General features: G+C 39.6%; 5 protein-coding genes across 15 annotated transcripts; 4 read left to right on the top strand and 1 right to left on the bottom strand.

Annotated features, from left to right (window-relative positions):
* The first annotated feature begins 1,222 nt into the window (after positions 1 to 1,222).
* LOC103997676 (protein translation factor SUI1 homolog 2) lies at positions 1,223 to 4,720 on the top strand. The gene is made up of 5 exons (XM_009418975.3): positions 1,223 to 1,371; positions 3,673 to 3,784; positions 3,921 to 4,126; positions 4,234 to 4,287; positions 4,403 to 4,720. Exons 2-5 carry the CDS (start codon positions 3,748 to 3,750, stop codon positions 4,445 to 4,447), a joined length of 342 nt encoding a protein of 113 aa, XP_009417250.1. The 5' UTR covers positions 1,223 to 1,371; positions 3,673 to 3,747; the 3' UTR covers positions 4,448 to 4,720.
* Positions 4,721 to 8,400: 3,680 nt separating this feature from the next.
* On the top strand, positions 8,401 to 11,245 carry LOC135648707 (isocitrate lyase). The gene is made up of 3 exons (XM_065166607.1): positions 8,401 to 8,559; positions 9,288 to 10,890; positions 10,973 to 11,245. The coding sequence occupies exons 1-3, from the start codon at positions 8,530 to 8,532 to the stop codon at positions 11,068 to 11,070; spliced, it is 1,731 nt and encodes a 576-aa protein (XP_065022679.1). The 5' UTR covers positions 8,401 to 8,529; the 3' UTR covers positions 11,071 to 11,245.
* A 1,536-nt stretch (positions 11,246 to 12,781) lies between these two features.
* LOC135648708 (nuclear transport factor 2B-like) lies at positions 12,782 to 13,466 on the top strand. The gene is made up of 2 exons (XM_065166608.1): positions 12,782 to 13,167; positions 13,236 to 13,466. Exons 1-2 carry the CDS (start codon positions 12,787 to 12,789, stop codon positions 13,308 to 13,310), a joined length of 456 nt encoding a protein of 151 aa, XP_065022680.1. The 5' UTR covers positions 12,782 to 12,786; the 3' UTR covers positions 13,311 to 13,466.
* Positions 13,467 to 14,060: 594 nt separating this feature from the next.
* LOC103997673 (protein NEOXANTHIN-DEFICIENT 1) lies at positions 14,061 to 21,178 on the bottom strand. Of its 11 annotated transcripts, none has more exons than XM_065167071.1 (12): positions 20,619 to 21,153; positions 20,116 to 20,241; positions 19,885 to 20,001; positions 19,734 to 19,797; positions 19,442 to 19,488; positions 19,256 to 19,310; positions 19,152 to 19,190; positions 17,189 to 17,336; positions 15,756 to 15,807; positions 15,624 to 15,680; positions 14,574 to 14,845; positions 14,061 to 14,487 (listed from the first exon to the last, which is right to left on the bottom strand). In XM_065167071.1, exons 2-11 carry the CDS (start codon positions 20,193 to 20,195, stop codon positions 14,575 to 14,577), a joined length of 930 nt encoding a protein of 309 aa, XP_065023143.1. In that variant the 5' UTR covers positions 20,196 to 20,241; positions 20,619 to 21,153; the 3' UTR covers positions 14,061 to 14,487; position 14,574. The 11 variants fall into 11 exon arrangements, with proteins under 11 accessions (XP_065023143.1, XP_065023146.1, XP_009417240.2 ...); XM_065167074.1 differs by having other exon boundaries at positions 15,756 to 15,804; positions 20,619 to 21,143; XM_009418965.3 differs by having other exon boundaries at positions 19,918 to 20,001; positions 20,619 to 21,143.
* A 291-nt stretch (positions 21,179 to 21,469) lies between these two features.
* Positions 21,470 to 22,036, top strand: LOC135650027 (uncharacterized). Its single transcript, XM_065169094.1, has one exon. The coding sequence runs from the start codon at positions 21,470 to 21,472 to the stop codon at positions 22,034 to 22,036; it is 567 nt and encodes a 188-aa protein (XP_065025166.1).
* Positions 22,037 to 22,152: the final 116 nt, after the last annotated feature.

Genomic DNA, 22,152 nt, shown 5'->3' with positions numbered 1-22,152 from the left:
CCGATCAAAATTATAAAAACATGTTACTTTATTTTATCTTTCACTCAAGCTAAATATATAATTGTAATAGAAGCTTGTAAAAATTCTTATGGATGAGAAAAATACTTATAAGAGTTGGGACAGATAAATTTATTTTATATTGTGATAGTCAAAGTATTATTCATCTTAGCAAAAATCTAAATTTTCATTTCAAATCCAAACATTTTGATATCTGATATCATTGGATTTGAGATATATTAGAGGTGAAGTTATTACATCTTAAGAAAATCTATATCGATGAGAATGAATTAAATATGATGACTTAGCCATTACCTTTAGAAAAATATATTACTTACAAATAGATAAGGAGGCTCTCCCACATGCTCGTGAGGGAGAGATTCCTTGGGTGGTTTTGCATATAACTTAAATGAAGATTACCTTTAGAAAAACCTAAATGTGATCATCATGGGAAAGAAAAGAAACTTTCATTTAGGGAGAAAAATGATTCAACTATTGGTTAGTGAAATTGATTCTGATTATCATGATTTTTTTTTATGTTAATCTATAAGCTATGCTATTTGAATTGATAGGTGTAAATCTTTAAGATTTCTTTGCTTAATTTTTTTTCCTTGTCCTTCAATCTTATTTGAGTGCTTGGTTTTCATATAATATTGGTATATTCTAATTAATCTAGAGAGAGTGATATTATAATTCTATTATTTTACAGTCAAAATTGGATCTAATATGTTTATGATTTTTTTTTTTTACTTTGAAAGATTTTATCATATAAAGGGTTTTTTCACATAAATTTTGTCTTTAATTTATTTAGTAGCTCATCATTAATATGGTTGATCTATACTATTACATTATTTATAATATATTTAATATTAAATTATATCTTATTATATATTTATTACTTCCACGTGTTTAAGATTTTTATATAATTGATTTTTCTTAATATTTTCATGATTGCAAGTCGAACAGCACTTCCTCACACACCGCATGATAGGATAGACGGCGATCTCAGCCGTCGATTGACAGAAAGCGCCCGAAAAAAGAAGAAAAGAAACCGCCCGAGAGGAAGTAAAAGCCTTGTGACGCCTGACAACGGATCACGCTCTGCTAATTAATCTGGATCGTCCGTAGTTCCATAAAGAGATCCCGACCGTTAAAGGAATAGTACTCGTAGAAGTTTTTAGCGGTAGGAAGAAAAAGGATTATATAAGTAAATAAATAAATAAATGTCCCCTCCGTCTCGCCTGTATCTCTTCTGCCCTGTCTCGTTTTATTTGGTATTGGGGGAGTGGACGAGGAAGGCCCATCGAATCCACTTGGGTTTCTTCGCCGATAAGGATCGGTGGTTGGGGCTTTGTTCTCGTCGAGTCCGGTGTGGTGAGAAAGATCAATCCTTGCTGGATTTCTTCTTTTTTTTTTCGTTTTCCCTTTGCAATTTATTTGTTGGGGGTTTCGAGGAACTTGATGATAACATGCTCGTTTTCTGATTCTGATCTGTGGAATTAATTAGTCCGACATATTACTGGAGCTGTTGTTATTATAGGCAATTTGTTAATTATTTGTTGTTTTGGCTATGATTTTTGTTACTTCTTTCGTTTGACCGATTTCTATCTTGCATCGAGTTGCTTGCTTGATGAATATGTGCAATAAGAAGGAAAAATGAGATCGTACCTTATTTAATGAAATCATCCTTAACTGTGAATCTGATGGTTTGATACACAAGAAAGCCTCTTTCTAGGTGATGATGATTCTTTGTCTAAGAATCCTTACATATATGTTCTCCGATCTAAGAAATGATTGCAACAGACAAAGAAAGATCTGTATCAAAGTCATATTTGGGGTCATCTCTTTAGGGTTCTGATGGTAGGCTTTCTTTGGATGGTAAAGTTGATGGTTGATTATCCGTCTTTATACTTTGTCAGACTTACACGGAATAGATCTGTGGGGTACGTTGTGAATTTGAACGATTCACTTTGAGTGCTGTCTAATGTGGATCTTATGTTATTTTTCTGCACTGAAACATCATTCTGAACCATGTTGATAATTTGCATCAAGACAGGTGAAAGAGGGTCGTCTCATTAGTGATATAGGATGCGATTTCATATGGGTAGCATTTGTTTGCCTGCGTTTTGAAATTGCCTAAAAGTAGCAATTGCAGGCAAATGCGACTAAGATAAAGGAGGATGCTGGTGCCCAGACAAGAAGGACTAGCAATTATGCAGGACTACGGTAGAGGAATAGAGGGGCACAATGTGTGAGGAGGCCACATGTGAGAGGATGATATCTAAGATTTTATTACATATAGTTCAGTCCGCAAGTGTGTCATACAGTATTTCAAATCATACGCCCACTTTGCTGCATGTAGGGTTCTAGTTGTGTTGGCACAATACTACATTGGGTTTACTTGCAGACAATCAAATGCTTGCAAAATGAGCTCCTTTCTGCAAAAGCACTTGCAGGTAGCCCACTTACAGGCAAGCAAATGGCCCAAACAAGGCCTCGTGTTATGAGTAATTTTAACTATGTGTTTAGATCAGTCATGCCAGATCCGACTTGATGTGTATTAAATTCAGCACAAGTTTTGGTCGAAATTGTATTGGCAGGAACGACATCAAATATTGTACTCAATTTCTGAAACCCAGTTGTTCATGGAGATTGAACTTTATGGATTTATTTGATTGTTAATTTGTATTGATAGAGTTCAAGTTGTCAAAGCTGTCATGAAGTCAATGTTTGATATAGATCATATATCACATCCTAACATACTATATAAAAGAAACTGATGTGGTTGGTGTATTCTTCATCATGTTTTTGTTTTTAATTAACATTATCAATAAATATGATTCTGCTTATCACTTAAGTGTGGTTCACTTCTTTAGACCATGGTTCTATCTTTTTCGTTGATTGTCCCTGGTGGATTATGAACAATAATAACACACTAAACTAATTGTTCTAGATATCCCAATTTTTTGGACAATCTCTTTGATCTGTAGTAGCAACTAATAATATTTACATAGGCATCCTACTTTGCTTTTCTACATTTGTGGTATAATTTTCTTTGTGGTAGTCAACTCTGGACATGTTCTGTTGAAGGAAAACTTTGAATGTGTTTTCTTTTCTTCTGGATGCTTGTATTTATCCAAGAAGATGTTTTGTTCTATGTTGTTTCAAAGATGGCTTTCTATGGTTCTAATGGTAACTGGAATGAGACTATGCAATTTTTATCCTTTCCTCTCTCATCTCAGCATCCTTTGGATGCACATGCTTTATTCTTGCATTATAACCTGGCATTTTATTCAATATAAATAGACTTTTGAGGAGATTTGAAGTGTATAAGGTGATTCTCTTTTTGTCATATAATTTGTTAATGAAGAAAATTTTGAACTACATACAATGTGGGAATCCTGAATGTCACCATAACCAGTCCTGTAATTGATATTCTCCTTATAATTGGTGATCATAATTGGTTGGTCTGTTGGGAAAGAAACATCTTTTACACTTTTGATTCACTTTCACAGCATTTCCATATTGTCTATAATTTAAAATTTTCATTTACATAGAGAAAATTTTAATGGGTTTTATTACCTAGCAACAATTTTTTTGGATTATTATTAGCAAATATTCTCTTTATATTATTCTTCAATGTCAACTGATGTTATCGCCACTCATAATTTTCAGTTTTTGGAGTTAAGATTCTTTGCAAAGCCAGTGAAACTCTGTTCTCTCTCTTTGAATCTCAAAAGCTAAGTGTTCATGTCTGATCTTGACGTCCATATTCCAACTGCATTTGGTATGCTCGCAAAAGACTGTTAGACTATGAATACAATTATGTTCTAGATTCATTTTTATACGTCAATTATCATGTGTTATTGGGGTACTATATCTGCATCATTCCATCATGCTTGCACTTGTCTCTTTGAATGCAGATCCTTTTGCTGATGCAAATGCTGAGGACTCTGGTGCTGGTGCAAAGGAGTATGTTCATATCCGCATCCAACAACGAAATGGCAGAAAGAGTCTGACAACTGTGCAGGGGCTAAAGAAAGAGTTTAGTTATAACAAGATCTTGAAGGACCTAAAAAAGGAATTCTGCTGTAATGGTACTGTGGTCCAGGACCCTGAATTGGGCCAGGTACTTAATATTCCCTTGAATTATTTTGCTTCTGCTATGTTATTTCAGTCTACATCGCTGCACCTTGTTTTGGTTTTTCTTTTCTTAGGAGCATTAGTTGTCTGCAGGTTATTCAACTCCAAGGTGATCAGCGTAAGAACGTCTCCAGTTTCCTGGTTCAGGTGTGTATACCCTCTGTGGTTATTTAGCTTCTGTACTTAATTTGTGCAACCATGTAAGGAACAGTGCAAACCTTTTTCCAAAACTGTGTTAATTTCTCATACTCTTCATATCCAGGCGGGTATCATCAAGAAGGAGCATATCAAAATTCACGGGTTCTGAATAATTGCATATCATGCGTTAAGACTTGAGTTATATATATTGTTTCTGGCTGCTTATAACATGTAACTTAAGGGGACACTGTTGCGACTCACTGGGTCGCTGGTCTTCTGATGGCTTATCTCTCAGTGACGTTTTCTGCCGTGAGAAGAAGCGTTGCTTTGTGTTATGGTTTATGTTCATTTGTGTTGGTCCGGATGTTTGATCTCACCATGACTATTGTTCTTTTGGTCTATGCGTTACATTGCTGGTTAAAATGTGTGGCCTATTGCATGATATGAACATCTCGTTTAGTACGATTTCTAGAGAAGTGTAGCGTGTGCAGGTCTGTATCTTCCCCTGTATGAATCAGAAATTTAGTGGACCTTGCAGAGGGTTGAGGTTTTTATAATGTCCGTGTTTAATATCTCAAATTAGATTTGTAATTACCAACACATTATGTGAGCGATTGATGTTTAGATGTCACGTTGACACAAATGTAACTAAAAATCTGGTTAATTATATATTATTTTTATAATTAATTATCTTTCGTATTTTGATCGTTATATTTTTCAAAGCGGGTATCATTATAGTTATGGATATCTTTATAGTTATAAAATAAAATATCTAGGTTTATTTATCTTAATATTATATATTTTATTAATAATAATATAAAAATAAAAAAGATAATTTTAATATTTTAGTTGATGATTAGTAGATTATATCGGTGGTGGCGTTAAAGTTTATTTATCTTAATATTATATATTTTATTAATAATAATATAAAAATAAAAAAGATAATTTTAATATTTTAGTTGATGATTAGTAGATTATATCGGTGGTGGCGTTAGGGTTTGTGGATGGTTATTGTGGACGAGGAGAGCGACAGCAAAATGTCAGGATTGTTTTGCATTTGTGTCGACAATGATACAATTGTTGAGTGGAGAAAAGGTTGCTTGGTAATTGCATAGTGGTCCTTTCGTCACTCGACAACTACATTGACGATATGCACAATTGCATGGAGAAAATTTTTCCTACCATCGTTCGATATATTCGTCGGGAGCTTGACAATCGTTTGCCTACCAATCTTCTAGAGCTTCCATTCTTGGTCGATGATAATCGCGACGAATAGAACTCTTCCAACAAGCCCTTAATCTTCTCTTTTTCATGCCTATACCAGAATTAACACAACATTATGGGAAGCGATATGACTCCGACGACCCTAACTTTGGGTCGAGAGATCCGTCCAATAGGTCGACGGCAAGGCAATCACTATCTTCTCCATACACGTCGAGCAATGCCCAGCTTTGGGTCGAGCAATTCGCCCACTGTTGCTAGTTGTCGCTCGGCAACTACGTTAGCACCGACATAGTTGGTGGGGGTCATTGCGACGTCTACGATGAAGATGGTGATCGCCTTGTCGTTGACCTGTTGGGTGGATCACTCCACCCGAAGCTAGGGTCGTCGAAGCTCTTGCTGCTCCCCATACTATTGCGTTAGTTCTGGCATGGGCATGAAAAAGGGGAGATGAAGTGCTCATCGAAGGAGTTCTATTTGCGGTGGTTATCGTCAATTGGGAAGGGAAGCTCTAGAACATTGGCAGGCGAACGGTTGTTGAGCTCTTGGTGGACAGATTTGGTGGTCGTAGAAAAATGTGGGTCCTAGAATTCGATGCTGAGTACGTCATCGTACCCATTATTGACACAGTTGTCGAGCGACGAAAGGACTATCGATGCAGATGTCGAGCGACCCTTTTGCTACTCAATAACTACGTTGAAGTCGACGCAATTGTAGAGTGACCCTCACTTCTTGTCATCGCTTTTTCATCTACAACAACAAACCCTAGCCTCCAGATGTCATTGTCCGTCACCACCAACTAGAATGTTAAAATTATATTTGGTAAAACTGATAACGTTATGATAAATGAGGATACATTTTATGTATTTACTAAAATATAATTCATAATTGATGTATACTCAATTAGATTGGTCCGAACAAGTCTAATTACTTAATTCTATCATATAAGTGGTCCTCAAATATTAAGGACATATCCCACCATTTTATTATTATATGAGATTATTTTTTAAAAAAATTGTAAGAAAAAATTTAAATATCAAAGTCGTAATAATATGTAGTGTTCAGATTAGTAAATGCCATTAAGGAATAGCATTCAGAATAAATGATAAAATCATATCTTCAACATTGATTGATATGATATATCAGATCTTTTTATTGAAGGTTCCAAATTTCATTCGACATATTCAAACGTATTAACTTACTTGAATCTCATTCGACATATTCAAATTTCATTTGAACTTGGATTTTATTTTTATTTTAAATAAAATATCTGATCTCTTTATATTCTAATCACCGAAGGTCGAGGGTAGAAATCCAACACAATGCCCAGTGGTGGGGTCTTATATTGACGCTCTTTCCTCAATGTGCGCCACGTCGACCTATCCAGAGTTCATCGCAAAGTCCTCTGGTTCACACGAAGTATGTTTCTTTTCAACCCAAACGCACTGGCAGATGGGATTTGAATCGTGTGTACTTCACACCGCCGTACCAGTGGATGGTAGGCAATCGATGGTCGCATCTTCCCCATATCATACATATTCTGAAAGTCCGGTGAATGATTCCATACTCGTACCGGTTGAAGGGGGATAACGATAAGCCCGGTGACCTCAATACCACGTCAATCGGGTCGGGTTCCCGGTTCCTGAGGTGAAGAAGACACGTGCACGTATTGCACATCCGAGTTCTTAGATAAACATCAATCCTTCCTTCTTCTATGGATTGGACGTTTGCAGACTAGTGTCATGCGTCCCTAACTCTCTCTCTCTCCGCCCACCAACCAACCTTATCCTCTTCTCTCCGCCCATCCAAGAGCAACCGTTTTCTACGTCACCATATGCCCAACTATCTCTGTACATATATATATATATATATATATATATATATATATATATATATATATATATATATATATATATATAAACAATTATAAGTGTTCTAATAATAAATATTCACAGAAATATAGAGCTTTCTACTGTTTACCTACATGTCTATCTATCCATCTAAGATATACGTTGTGTTTCAATTGCTGACTTGAGCCATACATCTCAAGGTTATTATCTAAATGTATATGAAATATATATATAAACATATTTCTTGGAGAAGGATTAAGGGGCTCATCCTTCACTAAAATCCTTTACTAGGACAACGTCCATAAAACAAAAGAAAAAAGAGAGAGAGAGAGAGAATGATACGATGAACAATATATATTTATCATAAAACACCTAGATAATCAATCATCCGAAGAATCAGGTTTTTATTTCTCAGAAATAAGAAGATTTTATTTCTTTTCTTCAATTTAAAGGAGAAGTAAAGCTCTATATGCAAATTCTCTTTTCGAAGGTACCCCGACATTAATTCATTTCACATATCTTTTTATTCTCGATCATTCATCCTTTTGGATAAAAACAAATATAAAAATTTCAAATAGCCAAGCAGCACTCCAACACGTCAGAAAACAATGCCATGATGAACTTCGCCAGTCCTGCACGACTGGCCTACATTGATCTGCAACTCTGGGCGATAGCTACTGCAAGCATTCGACTGGACTCTGCATCATATCTTCAGAGCTATTGGTTTAAACAATCAGCATCAAACATCTCCATTTTCATCGCAGCTATTGTTTGATGAAGATCCAATGACTACGGATGTTCTAAGCGCTTCTTACACCCTCGTATTTCCTTGACCATACTCATCCGTCGAGAGGAAGTTCCTGAGAAGCAACAGGAATCTGAAAGGTGTTTGCTTGCATGGGCTGGTCAGCTTCCAAGTGAGGAAGCTTTTGGGGTAAGGATGGAGGGTGTGGCAGCTGAACAAGACAATCTGAGACTATTTAAATAAGTTATCATCACCACAATATTTGGAAAATGAAAATAATTAAGTGGTCAACCTGTGTTCTCTCTTGATGGATAATTAAGGGAAGTTGCCATGCCAACCCACTTCTTGCATCCTTTATAAAGGAGGAAGGGGAGCAGACCTTTGCATGCACTGGTTGCAACTCCTGACAAATATCTATCTCTCAAGAATTCTCCCATGGCTTCATCCTTTTCAGTGCCTTCAATGGTCAGTTCTCATGCCTGCTTCGAAACCTCTTCCATAATCTCCTTCCTTCCCATTTTTCTTTACTTGCATCTAGCAGAAGATATCTTCATCAAGCCTCTGTGCTCTTCTGTATTTATTCTTTTGGGGTAAAACCAAAGAAAAAGAGCACTATAGACAAACCTTTATTACTTGACATGACGGAGGGAAAGAGACATAGGTATCTAATGATCATAATATGACGAGTCTCATTAGTTTAATGAGGAATGTAAGTTCATGTTTATTTGTTTCCTATCCTTCTTATGCATGCTATGAGAACCAGCCAGAAAAATTGGAGGTTTGTAGTTTTAACAATGAAAATGTGATATTTCCATCAAGTACTCTACCACTCGATGCTTTGCTTTTCTGATGAGTTTATATATGCTGGATTTAGTCAAAATTATACTTATGAAATTGCTGCCTCATGTCTTCTTTTCTCATGGATAAGATTTTAATCTTGTGATTGTCATTAAAGGTGTCAAAATTTTGGTTCGGGATAAATGTAGTTAATTTTGTGGTTTTGGCCTTTGAAATCTCCATCCTCTGTTGAGTTGGCTAGAAAATAAGAAATCGACCAAGAAACAATAATTCATCCTAAAAAGATATTAATTGATCGGCAAATTCCAAAGATGCTGCTATATTGCCCAGTCAAGGCCAAATGTTGTATTGCTATATAGTCTTGATAAGTATAATTAACATGAGTTTAACTACAGATAATGGCGGAAGAAGGCAGATTTGAAGAGGAAGTTGCCGAGGTGCAAGCATGGTGGAACACCGAGAGGTTCAAGCTTACCCGCCGCCCTTACACTGCTCGCGATGTCGTCTCCCTCCGTGGCACCCTCCGCCAAAGCTATGCCTCTAACGAGCTCGCAAAGAAACTTTGGAGCACTCTCAAGACCCACCAAGCCAACGGCACCGCCTCACGGACCTTCGGCGCTCTTGACCCAGTCCAAGTCACCATGATGGCCAAGTACCTCGACACCATCTACGTCTCCGGCTGGCAGTGCTCCTCCACCCACACCACCAGCAACGAGCCCGGCCCTGACCTTGCCGACTACCCTTACGACACCGTCCCGAACAAGGTCGAACACCTCTTCTTCGCGCAACAGTTCCATGACCGCAAGCAGCGAGAGGCTCGAATGAGCATGAGCCGCGAGGAACGGGCACGCACCCCTTACGTCGACTACTTCAAGCCTATCATCGCCGACGGTGACACGGGCTTTGGCGGTGCCACCGCTACCGTGAAGCTCTGCAAGCTATTCGTCGAGCGGGGCGCGGCCGGAGTTCACATCGAAGACCAGTCATCGGTCACCAAGAAGTGTGGTCACATGGCCGGAAAAGTCCTTGTATCGGTCGGCGAACACATTAACCGGCTCGTGGCGGCGCGACTGCAGTTCGACATCATGGGCGTCGAAACCGTCTTGATCGCGAGAACTGATGCAGTTGCTGCCAATTTGATCCAAACCAACGTGGATTCCAGGGACCACCAGTTCATTCTTGGTTGCACCAACCCACATCTCAAAGGGAGGAGTTTGGCCGGTGCGTTAGCTGAGGCGATGGCAGTCGGAAAGAATGGCCCTGAGCTTCAGGCCATCGAGGACGAGTGGCTGTCGATGGCCAAACTAAAGACCTTCTCCGAGTGCGTCGAGGACGCAATCAACAGCCTCAACATCCGCGAAGACGAGAAGCGCCAAAGACTCGACGAATGGGCGAATCGCTCGGGTTATGATAAGTGCCTGTCCTATGAGCAAGGGAAGGACGTAGCTGAGAGGCTCGGCCTTGAGAACCTCTTCTGGGACTGGGACTTGCCCAGGACCAGAGACGGCTTCTACAGGTTCAAAGGCTCAGTCATGGCGGCGGTTGTCAGGGGCTGGGCTTTCGCACCCCACACCGACCTGATATGGATGGAGACGTCGAGCCCCGACTTGGTTGAATGCACCAGGTTCGCCGAGGGAGTGAAGTCGAACCACCCGGAGACGATGCTGGCCTACAACCTCTCGCCGTCGTTCAACTGGGACGCATCGGGCATGGCCGATGACCAGATGAGGGACTTCATTCCTCGGATCGCGAAGCTGGGCTTCTGCTGGCAGTTCATAACACTGGCCGGGTTCCATGCTGATGCACTGGTGGTGGATACCTTTGCCAGGGACTTCGCCAGGAGGGGGATGTTGGCCTATGTGGAGAGGATTCAGAGGCAGGAGAGGAACAACGGGGTGGACACTTTGGCTCACCAGAGATGGTCCGGTGCTAGTTACTACGACAAGGTGCTGAAGACCGTGCAGGGTGGGATCACCTCCACCGCAGCCATGGGCAAAGGCAAGTTAATTGCCTCTTCATTTCTGTCAGACAATACTTACCATTTCTGGGCGACAAACTTTAATTGATCTATCGTTTGCAGGAGTCACCGAGGAACAATTCCAAGAAACATGGACTAAAAATGGAGTCTTGAGCATGTCTGATGCCAATGGCATTGTGCTGGCCAAGTCTAGAATGTAGGACCAAGTTGCCGAAGCCATGAGAAGAACTTCCAGCATGGATCTAAAGGATTCCATGGTTCTGTTGCTTCGTTTCAGTGCATGTCGTAACCAGATTTGAATAAATTGTGTAATCACTAATAACTCAGTGGAGATTGGGCTTATTATTTTTTTATGTTAAGCCTTAATTATCTGAATCCGGCCCTTTGTCATGCATCCATGTTTAAGTTATGAAGCCTAACTATGTTGGTATATGATGAACAAAGCTGGACTAGAGCAGAGTATTGTTGTGCTCTTAGAACATTAGTTTATATTACTCATGCAAGTTCCTAATCACACGATGGATGTAGTCACACGGAGTCTTCGAAAGCTGTAACGATCTCAAAGCCCCAACACATTTCCTAACATGCAGTGAACAGGAAATGAAAGGTTCGGATAAAAGGTCAGTATTATCCAAGAGCAATTGCTAGATGATCATCCACAACATCACACCACAAGGTTCGGCCTATTAGCTTAGGAACCTCGACTTGTTTGTCTACACTAACGCTAACATTTGTGTTCCTATCATGATGATCGTTCCTTCGATGAACCGAGAACAAACTATTCCGAAACCTCAAATGTTTGCTGGTTCAGTTAGGCTTCCAGAACCCAATGTGATGTCACAGAAGAGGTACTATCAAAATCTTGGTGTTTATCAGGATTCAAGATTAGAAATGAAAACAAAAGTTGGTCTCAGGATCTTCAAACCCAAATGCCAGAGATCTTCAAACCAAAAATCTCAGACTCCGCATTCCACCAGGAAGTGCCCGAGAAACCAAACCAAATGTCACTGGGCTCACCACTAAGTTAAAGGTGCACTATGCTCCTTCTTTCCCCGGAGTGTACTTTGATAGAAGATAAGATTTCCCTAACTATATGAGAAAATTTCAAAGAAAATCATCTATTTTATTGAGGGAAATCCTTCCTTCTATAAATAGAAGAGGGACATGTTTATTTAAGCTTTTTCAATTCTTCAATAAAGTTTTTTAACAGTGAGAAAAGCGAAGCTTCACTTTTGCCTTCAACCAGCGACCAACACCGCTAAGAAAAGCAAAGCTTCGCTCTTGCCTTCGGCTAGCGACCAACGCCACTGCAGCCAAATTCCTAAGAGTCTCCGCGGTCAATCCTCATCTTCCTCATCGCGATAGTTTTCGTTGATCTGCCAACAGTCGACGAACTTAAGGAAAACGAAGGACAGACTTAAGGGGAACGAAAGAAACGCCTGTGCCCTCATAGCAACAGCAATCACAACAGCAGTGATTAATGTCCTTGACAGGAGCATCATCTTGCGGGGGCATGACAGAAGATAAGATTTTTTCAACTATATGAGGAAATCTTTCTATTCTATTAAGAAAATTTTTTCATTAAAATTCTTTCTCCTAATATATATAAATAAGAGAGGATGCGGTAGGGCGAGGCTTCTTTAAGCAGCAAGGAGGAATCTCTTTTATATGGCCTTTTTCTCTTTATCAAAGCCGTCGCCGACCATTACGTGTCATCTTCTACTTTCGGAAGGACTCCCGAGTGCGCGCACTTCCTACCATTGCCTGCCAGGATTCTTTGCGTAGAATTGCCGCAGCCAAGCAGAGGAAAGCAAAGCTGCTCCTCCCCTTTTTCCACGCAATTAATGGATGGTAGCTCCATTTATTAATCACGTACCCTGCTGCTATATTACCCGTCACCCTTTGCTCTTCCGACCATGCAAATGCTACCTCTTCGCACTGCAACTTCGACCACAGGTGGAGCGAGGATGGACAAGGATCAAGGGAAGAGGGAAATGGAAGAGCAGCTCGAGATGGTGACCAAGGCCTTTGTGGATCACTACTACAACCTCTTCGACACCAACCGTGCCGCGCTCGCATGCCTCTACGACCAGACCTCCATGCTCTCCTTCGAGGGGCAGAAGATCCTGGGCGCCGACGAGATCAGTCGGAAGCTCTCGCAGTTGCCGTTCGAGCAGTGCAACCACTCCATCTCCACCGTCGACTGCCAGCCGTCGCCGTTCGTCGGCGGCATCCTCGTCTTTGTAACTGGTAACCTCCAGCTCGCCGGAGAGGAGCACCAGCTCAGGTTCAGCCAGGTATATAGCGATCACCACATCCTAAGCAGTAACATGAGAATGATACTCAAGTCTTCGTTTGGGTGCAGATGTTCCAGCTGATCCCGACACAGCAGGCGAGCTTCTTCGTGCAGAATGACATATTTCGCCTCAACTATTGTTGATTGAAACAGGGCTTGTGTAGTCTCCGGAAGTCAAGACTGCCATGTCATGAACAGAAGGGAGGTGCCTGGTTTTAGATGTCCTCTCTTCTATGGTGTTTTTGTGGAATTGAATTCCACTGAATGTCTTCATGTGGATTCAAAGATTTATTCCAATAAGTTTGCTTGTGTTTGGTTGAAAGGCATTTTTTTTCTCCATGAACAAATTACATATAGCTGCTTAAACTGCACTATGGAGATCAGAAGAGAGAACAAAACAGCAAGGCATTGACCCTCTCTTCCTGTAGAACTGAAGCTGAACTCTCCAATCATTTAAGCTTTGATCAATTTCAATCAATCTGATTCTGGACACACCTCTTAGATTCTTATGTTTGCAGCAATCTAAAGAGTCCAATGAACTGCTTTTCACCTCTGCCAACCCTGCAGATTTGGTTTCGGAAAATTTCTTCAAAGAACAGGCTAAAACCTCACTAAATTCAATCACTTAATGCTGCACCAAAACCCCCACATTGATCTCACTCTCGCTTCCTGTGAGTCCGGGCTTGATCTTGCAGGAAGTAGAAAGCTGATCCTACCATCTTCTCTCCAATATCTTTAAAGTTTATTCCTTTATGATGAAGGCAAGCATATATTGATGTTATCTGAACACTGTGAACCAATAGGAATGAAGCTGAAGTCTCTCTCCGATATATAAGCAAAAAGATTCATTTAATCACTTTGAAGCACTAAAATACAAACCACAGAAAAGGAAGCTTGATCACAGCGAAGGTTGTCTTTGTCGGAAAAATAGAAAAAAAACAAAGATATAGTTAAGCATATACTGCCATTATACTGAATGACAATGGTATCTAAGGGCTGATCACCATTTTCATCTTTAAAATATGGTTGAAACCAATCATTATTGTATAACATTCTTTTGGCACACTTTTAGTGAATATGCTGACATTCTTGTAAGAAACAAAATAGCTATGCAACTTAAGTTACTTGGTAGCTTTCCAGTTGCAAACTTCCTCGAACCAATACAGCCAACTGTTTCCCTGGTTGGCTTCCAATACACTTGTGGGATTGAGAGTAGTCACACGATCAACTCTTCCAAAATGCACATTATTATGTCCCAAACCATGCAATGGATATTGAAAAGGGTGGTAACACAACTGTTCAAGATTGCTGTATTATTTAACTGTAAAGACCAAAGGAAATTACATTAGAACACCCCAAGATATCTAAATGTAAATGAATAGACATCAAAGTAAACATTACAATCACCTTAGCAAGTTCTTAAATCTACCACTTGATTCTTCTTAGATCTAGATTGTGTAGTGACATCTGTTGGAGCCTCAACTTGCATTTTCAGAAGACTGAACTCTAGAGCCAGTATAGGCTTTGATAGTAAAACTGCAATGCTTCGTTCTCTCTCTTCATTTTCAGTTGTTAATCTGTCATCAAAGTTGATTTTTTTCACTTCAGTGGCATTAGGAAATTCGTTGAGCTGAGTAGTCCTTGGCCTTGATATCTTCGCAGCCTCCACTGCTCTTACCCTGCATACACCATCTCAGTGAGTAATCAGACACCCTCAACATGGTCTGCTGGTCAGGACATGGCTTGAGAAGCTAGTTATGAAACCAAAATGCTCATTCTTTGAGACGAGGCAATTAAACGTGCCTTAATTTAGACTCGTCTAAATTTGACATCATGATCGTCTGGGAATGCAGCACCAAGTTTTGAATTCCACAGAAAATATTGTTTTTATGCTCAATGAAACCATTTCGATTAGGGTCCTTCAATGTGTGGTCACGTATGATAGGAAAAGGTATCAATGATGAAGATGATGAGTTGCCAAGCATATGCCTTTTAAGATATGAATTATAAGCAGCTAAAAAAAGCTTAAAATTAATTTGAAACATGACCTGTAATTGTAAATTTGACATTCTGTTAATCAGTACAACAAAGTCATTAAATCAGATTTCTTGTAGGGTTAGGTTTACTAGGTTAAACAGAAATGACAAAAATTGTATGCACCTACAATTTGCCTAGAGGAGAATGGACTCCTATTGTGTTTATAATCTTAGGCGTCCAATCTAGTTTAGGAAACATGAATGTTTTCTTAATGTTCTATGAGGAAGTTCCTAAAGGAGATTGACGGTTGAAAGAATAGCCATATTATTATTTGGGAAGAGCTGACTTGACTTCTTTTATGTAAAGTAAGCAGGCAGCGAACAGAGAATTATCATTGCAATTTGGAAGAAAAAAAAAGATACAGAATATGTTTTGTGCTTGTCAGCCTAGAGAAAATAAGATTCTGTAACTGGCACATACCTGCAGTCAATTTGGCAGGAATACTTGAGAAGACGAGGATTGTATATAGTCTGGCCACTGATTCCATAAGTGACAAGTTATTACAGTCAGAAAATGGTTAAAATCTAAACTTTGTATGTTTAGGAAACAAACCTAAAGCTTGGAAGTGATATCCTAATCTGAGGACCCATCCGATTGTCACCTGCTTTAAATTTTGGCAAAGTAGTTATGGAACACATGGCAGATAAAAGCAAATTGGAAATAAATAATCCAATAAACAAATGTTTAACAGATATTATTTTAAATGGAATTATACTACTATGTGATTAGTTAACAATGCATGGTAAAATTGGACTTTTTAATATGTTACAACAGAACAATTCCATATATCGGAGCATTCAAGGAACAAGAGCGTATACTGTCTACTCATATATACTAAGAACCAAACCACTGTATTTATCTTAAAAAATAGACAAACAATTAAGCCACTTTAAGCCAAACAAAGAACAACTAATGAACTTGAAAAATCAACTATATTATATTTTGATACACATCAGTCATTTTCAGGTCCTGAATGCTAGATAATGGTTGTGGTCCCACGTGGTTAAGATTTTGTCAACGGGCAGATGTTATTACTAGATGATCACTGGGAGAGAGAGAGAGAGAAAGAGAGAGAGAGAGAGAGAGAAGACCAATAAAATCTTATCCTCCATATTGTAAGCCGGAAATTATAAACATCTAAAATGTGTCCTTTTGCATGAGCATCAAAACAATGAAAATATGGGTTACAGACAAGGACTTTATTTTTTTCTTTTTTCTAATTAACAAGGTCTTGAATATTAAATAAACCATCCAGATTGAATAATCATGATCTGCAGTTCCAATTCAATATGCTCCTGATTTTTGGTATAGATCTGATTGGTACTTTGGATCAAAACACTTGACAATAATGTGTTATGGACTGACCAAAAACACTGTTGTGCCACTGAAATCAACACAAATCCCATCAATGTTAGCAATCATGTATATCTGTTAATAAATTTTCACTGAAAAATGGGATCTCTGATTTGAGCCAGCATAATGTTGAAACTTCTGAGACAACCAAAGCCACCTAACTCCCCCCCAAAAATAATGATACAAACTTCCAAAACCAAAAGATACTCTTGGGGTCAAAACTGGAAACTAGACCAATTCGAGAAAACTTAGCTTCCGGAGACTACCAATGATTGTTAATTGAGTATGTTCTTATTTTTCTAGTTCAGACAAACTGCTGATTCTTGGACATTATTTTTGCATGCCATCAATATTACATGCATAAATACTACCTTAAATGGCAAATCTGAATCAACTCATTATTACATTGTTATGAGCACAGCCTGAAAGGCCTTTTACCTCATCAGAGTTGACATTAAGTAAAAGTTCTAAAATATTTTTGTGATGATTACGTCCACATCAAGTCAGGTACTCTTCCATTCTATAAAGTTGAATATGAAAGTCTGAAATGTCAAAAGTGACATGGTCAGATCTGTAGAGTTTAAAGATTGAGTGATTTTTTTTTGTACAACTACAATATATTGTTAACTCACCAGCAAAAGGTAAACTGATGTTACAAATGAATATCTGAGAAGAATCTTCCATCTCTAGCACTTGAATCTCACTCTGTTCTTTTGGCTTAGAGTGAATAGAACTTGTTCGGCACTTATATAATGGCTGTTCTGAAGCTGCTGTGTCTCTCTGTTTTGGACAATAAAAATGAGAATTAATTAAAAGTCTTGGACACTAAACAGTTACAAAATTATGGATATTTGAATTTTGAAAAAATCATAAACACTTACCAAACAGTTACTTATGCAAGCAGAAAAACATTAAATAAAAATAAGGGTAGAAAATGAGGTGGAAAAGAAAATTTTATGGATCCTTCTTTCCTCATGGAGTTGGGAAAAATTCTTATAGGTACTCTCAATTAACATAATCACTATTCACTACTATATCATGCATATATTTATTCATCAACCTTATTTTGGACCAATGGATCTCCCTACCTCAGTCTTAGCATCAGTGGGCTTCAAACCTCTACTAATTGTATTGAATTCATCCTAGTGAGTCTTGATGAACATAACTTCCATCACCCAACATTAATTCATGTGGCGCTTGTCAGTAGAAGACCATATACAATTATATGGCAATCAAAATCTTTTTGTTTCTGTCAAATCTGTTGACATTTCTCATTTCCTAACAGCACCTTCTACAAACCATTCTGTTGTCTATATCTTGACCAGCCATAGAGCAAAACTTCCAAAGCACCTGAGCATCTTATGTGAAAGCCCAACAATGATAAATATAATACACTAGACAAGTCCCTCTCTAAAACCCTGATCAAACTTCTTTTAGAAGACAATAAAGCTCCAATAAGTATGTGATTACAACTTTGCAGAGACCCTAACAGATATGGATGTGACCAATGATCTAAAGCCTTTCTATGTGTGAAGATCCAACATGCAATGATCCAACACAAGGTGAATAACCATCCATATACAATTTGATGTCCATACAGGTACTCCAACAAAAATTAGTGCAGTACATATTGGTCCGATGAGAGACCGGTACGAAGGATACATCAGTGTGCCCCCATGTACTGTGTGTCGGTATGCTCGATACAACTCAGTACTTACCAACAATTGATCGATACACCGGTATGGACCTATAAAGTGAATCATGGTCTCAATAGTTAATAATTAGGAGTTGCATCACTGATTAAACTAAATTCTTCTGTATTTGAAAGTCCTATAGCTAATAGAAAACCACCAACTTACAAACCTTACCATGTTAATAATTAGGAGTATGAGTCCTATAGCTAATAAGATACCACCAACTTATAAACCTTACCATGTTAATAGACAAAAGCAGAAGTATGAGTCCCAATAGTTAATAATTAGGAGTATGAGTCCTATAGCTAATAAGATACCACCAACTTATAAACCTTACCATGTTAATAGACAAAAGCAGAAGTATGAGTCCCAATAGTTAATAATTAGGAGTTGCATCAGTGATTAAACTAAATTCTTCTGTAATTGAAAGTCCTATAGCCAATAGGATACCACCAACTTATAAACCTTACCATGTTATAGTCTGCCATCAAGAACTTAAACTTGCCTTGCCCGATTTGATTTTACACAATTATCTCCACTACAGAGTTGGAGAACAGTGCAACACCAAAATCCAAACTTCAATATTACATAACTCCATTTACAATAGCAACTCAGATAGCACCATCCAAACATTGTTGCTTGATGTAAGCCTAGGCAGGCAGGCACCACCCCGGACTAAAGGATCTTCAATATAGCATAACTTGAGGTATATTAAAATTCGTTAAGACTGTTTTTGTTAAAGCAGATTCTGCCCATATCAGTTTTAAAACTCTCAATTTTTGAAAAGAAAACGTAGTAAAATATATAACTTTTTGAACGTGTGTGTGTGCGTATATATATACATATATATATATATACATATATATATATATTAGTGGGTGTATTCCCCAGCTTGCAGTACCTTGGAGAAAATAGCAACTTGACTTGGGAGACCTATTTCCTGCAAGAACATAAGTGATATCAACACACCAGAAACTTGAATATGACAATCTTGGTCTATCATACCTTCCTGCCATGCCTGCAAGCCTCGTGACTATTCACAAGAACTCTAGAAGCCCACCTTAATGAAATCAGACCAAATATAAGAGATGTGTGATGGCAAGTAACTTGCATACTTCATATCAAGAGAACCTGTCTGAGAATAAGCTTGCAACTATACCAAATAAAGAGAAAGCAATGAAAAATCATTACGCGCACGATGTAGGTGGGTTCCAGACGATGCCAGGAATCACGACGAGCTGCAGACAAAACAAATCTAGCAGATCAGTGATGGTAAATTGTAGGAGCATAGATCTGCTAAATCAGTAGCCACGTCAGATTGAGACTGTTAAAATGGAAAACCTTGTTATACCATAATCTTATTCTTATCCAATAATGCCCTTTAACAAGTCCTCCATAATCATGCTAACTAGAATATTCTTCTAGAAAAAGTTGTGTGCAAGGAATCATAAATGAAATTGTAAGTGAAAGGAAGAGAACAAACCTCATTAAACTCCCCAGCCGGGCTGTCTTCATAGTGAGCAAGAAACAGCCCACCTAAGGTATACCTATAGAACAAACATAGGAGTTTATTACAGCAAAAAGTTTTACTGTTTGGACGAGATCAAGCAATTGTGTGAATAAGCAGAAAGAACCGTGTAACATAGGTCACACAGATTAGATGATACCCAAATGCTTCAACTAGCTTCAGCTCCTTTGGAATGAGAGCCCGAGCAATGTCTGCTTTAACAAGATGTAACTGGTACAATGCTCTAAATAGGAAAGTAGAGACCATTAAAGCCATTCAAAGACTTGCTTATCCATGGTGAACAATGAAACAAGCTCTTCTAAAGAAATTAAAGTGAAAAGAGTGGCAAAAGTCTCACCTTCCTCTGAACAACCAGGGCGGCCCGAGGGCATAACCTGAAGGAGAAGAGGAGTTGGAAGCCGTTCCTGACTCTCCCATCGATGCCCAATCCAACTCCAGGTAGCTCAAACTTCAAATCAGGCGCCTGCTTAAAGCGCATTTGCAATTACAATTCAGCGATCTAGAAAATATGCATCAATAAAAACATTAAAAAAAGAGATGGGGAGATGCATCATCAATCAATTGCAGGGGTTCCAACAGAGTGCAAACGACACTGAACGCTGACAAATAGGGCAAACTCTTAGCAAGAAAGCCTTTGTCAACAATCTGAACCAAGAAGCTGAAACTATCATCGAGAATGGAATAACCCCTTACAGTTAAGCCAGACACAACAGAAAAGGCTTCAGCATGAGATTTACCCCTTTCAGAACTAACAAGATTCCACCATGGGAGGCAAAAGGAAGAAAAAACTAAGAACATGCATTTTGCAATCAGCCGCTAACAGAATAGGGAACTGCTCACCTTGCAAGTTGAACTAAAGGCGACCGCAACCATGAGAGTGTGCCCAACTTTGTTTCAGTGGGGTATGCGTGCTCGAGGAGAAAAGGATGCGAGAAAGAGACAAAAAGGAGGCTTCCAAGATAGGAACGATTGACGACTCCTTATATGGTTGACCAGAGCAGTGGTAATTGGTGGCTTTGGGTTCGTCAAGGTGCCGACTTGTTACTGGGCAGCCGACATCCATAATCTTATTCTCTAATTCGGGTTCTGTCCCACTAAAGAAAACAAGGCTTCACGGTGGCCCTCCACGTGTCCACAAGGGCATCGTAATGGAGGAGGCCATACCACAGCCGAACCCAACCCATAGTTTTTACAACCATTTGGGCCGTTCTTGGACACGTCTTGGCCCATTTTCACTGACTGATATATACTATGTAATCGATCATGATATTATTCTTTGATCAGGATTGTTCTGCTTGTTCTCGTATTAACCATCATGCTTCAACTCCCCGTGATCTCCCCCGCAGATCACACACGGTTCTGCAAGTTGCTTACTCCCAATTGTGAAGACCGCCAATGCAAACCCCATCTCATTCATCCTCGTACAATGTACAATCTTCTTTTCCTTTCTTCTTAGCGTCTGTCACGCGAACGTCTGCAGACCCCGCCCCCAACAAGTTCTACGGTGCTCTTTCCTTTAGCGTCGGTCCTGTACTGTGCACCACAATTATTCTCCTTTTGACACCCCAACAACCGTTGTTTGCACCGATAACGATTCACGAACTTCGAACCACCGAAGCCTTATCTTCCTAGTATAGTCTCTCCCATCCATTCTCTTCACTGCTGCAAACGGCTACAGGTGTTCTTCCACCATGCTGACGACCAAAACCAGATCTCGCAGAGGGCCTCAGGTTTGCTGCTTCCTCATTCTTCTGCTGCTCGTGACCCTCATCATCCTATACTTAACGGTCTTCAAGCCGAAGCAACCGGAAGTGCGCGGCACGGTGGTCGGCCTCCGGCAGATCGAGTTCCAGCCCTTCCCCAACTTCATGCTGAACATTACGCTGGTTGTGGCCGTCACCATCGAGAATCCCAACTACGCCGGCTTCGAGTTCGAGAGCGGGACGACCTTGATCTTCTACCGCGGTGTCTTGGTCGGACAGGCGCCGGTGATGGAAGGGGAAGTCGGCGCGCGCTCGACGGAGACGCTCAGCGTGTACGTCGAACTCGAGGTGTCGACGATCACAGCCAACCCCAACTTCGTGCAAGACATCGCCTCGGGAATTCTGCCTCTTGAGTCGTTCACGAGCGTTCGGGGGAAGGTGACCATTCTGGGGGTCTTCAAACTCAATGCATCCGTTTTCACGTCGTGTGATATAACCGTGGCCCTTCTTTCTCGCTACGCGAGCGCGACCTGCAATACCAGAGTCAGCACTTGATCGCCGACCGTAGTATATGTACAGTAGATTTCTCTTTTTTGTTTTGTTTCCTGTATACAGTTCGGATGTAATGGGCTCCCTGTAATCAGTATTTCATTGGGTGTCGGGTTGGATTT

Source organism: Musa acuminata, chromosome BXJ3-9 (genome assembly GCF_036884655.1).
Source record: "Musa acuminata AAA Group cultivar baxijiao chromosome BXJ3-9, Cavendish_Baxijiao_AAA, whole genome shotgun sequence".
NCBI lineage: Eukaryota > Viridiplantae > Streptophyta > Magnoliopsida > Zingiberales > Musaceae > Musa > Musa acuminata.
The sequence above is the reverse complement of the archived record's forward strand: the minus strand, read 5'-3'. Positions and strand labels throughout refer to the sequence as shown.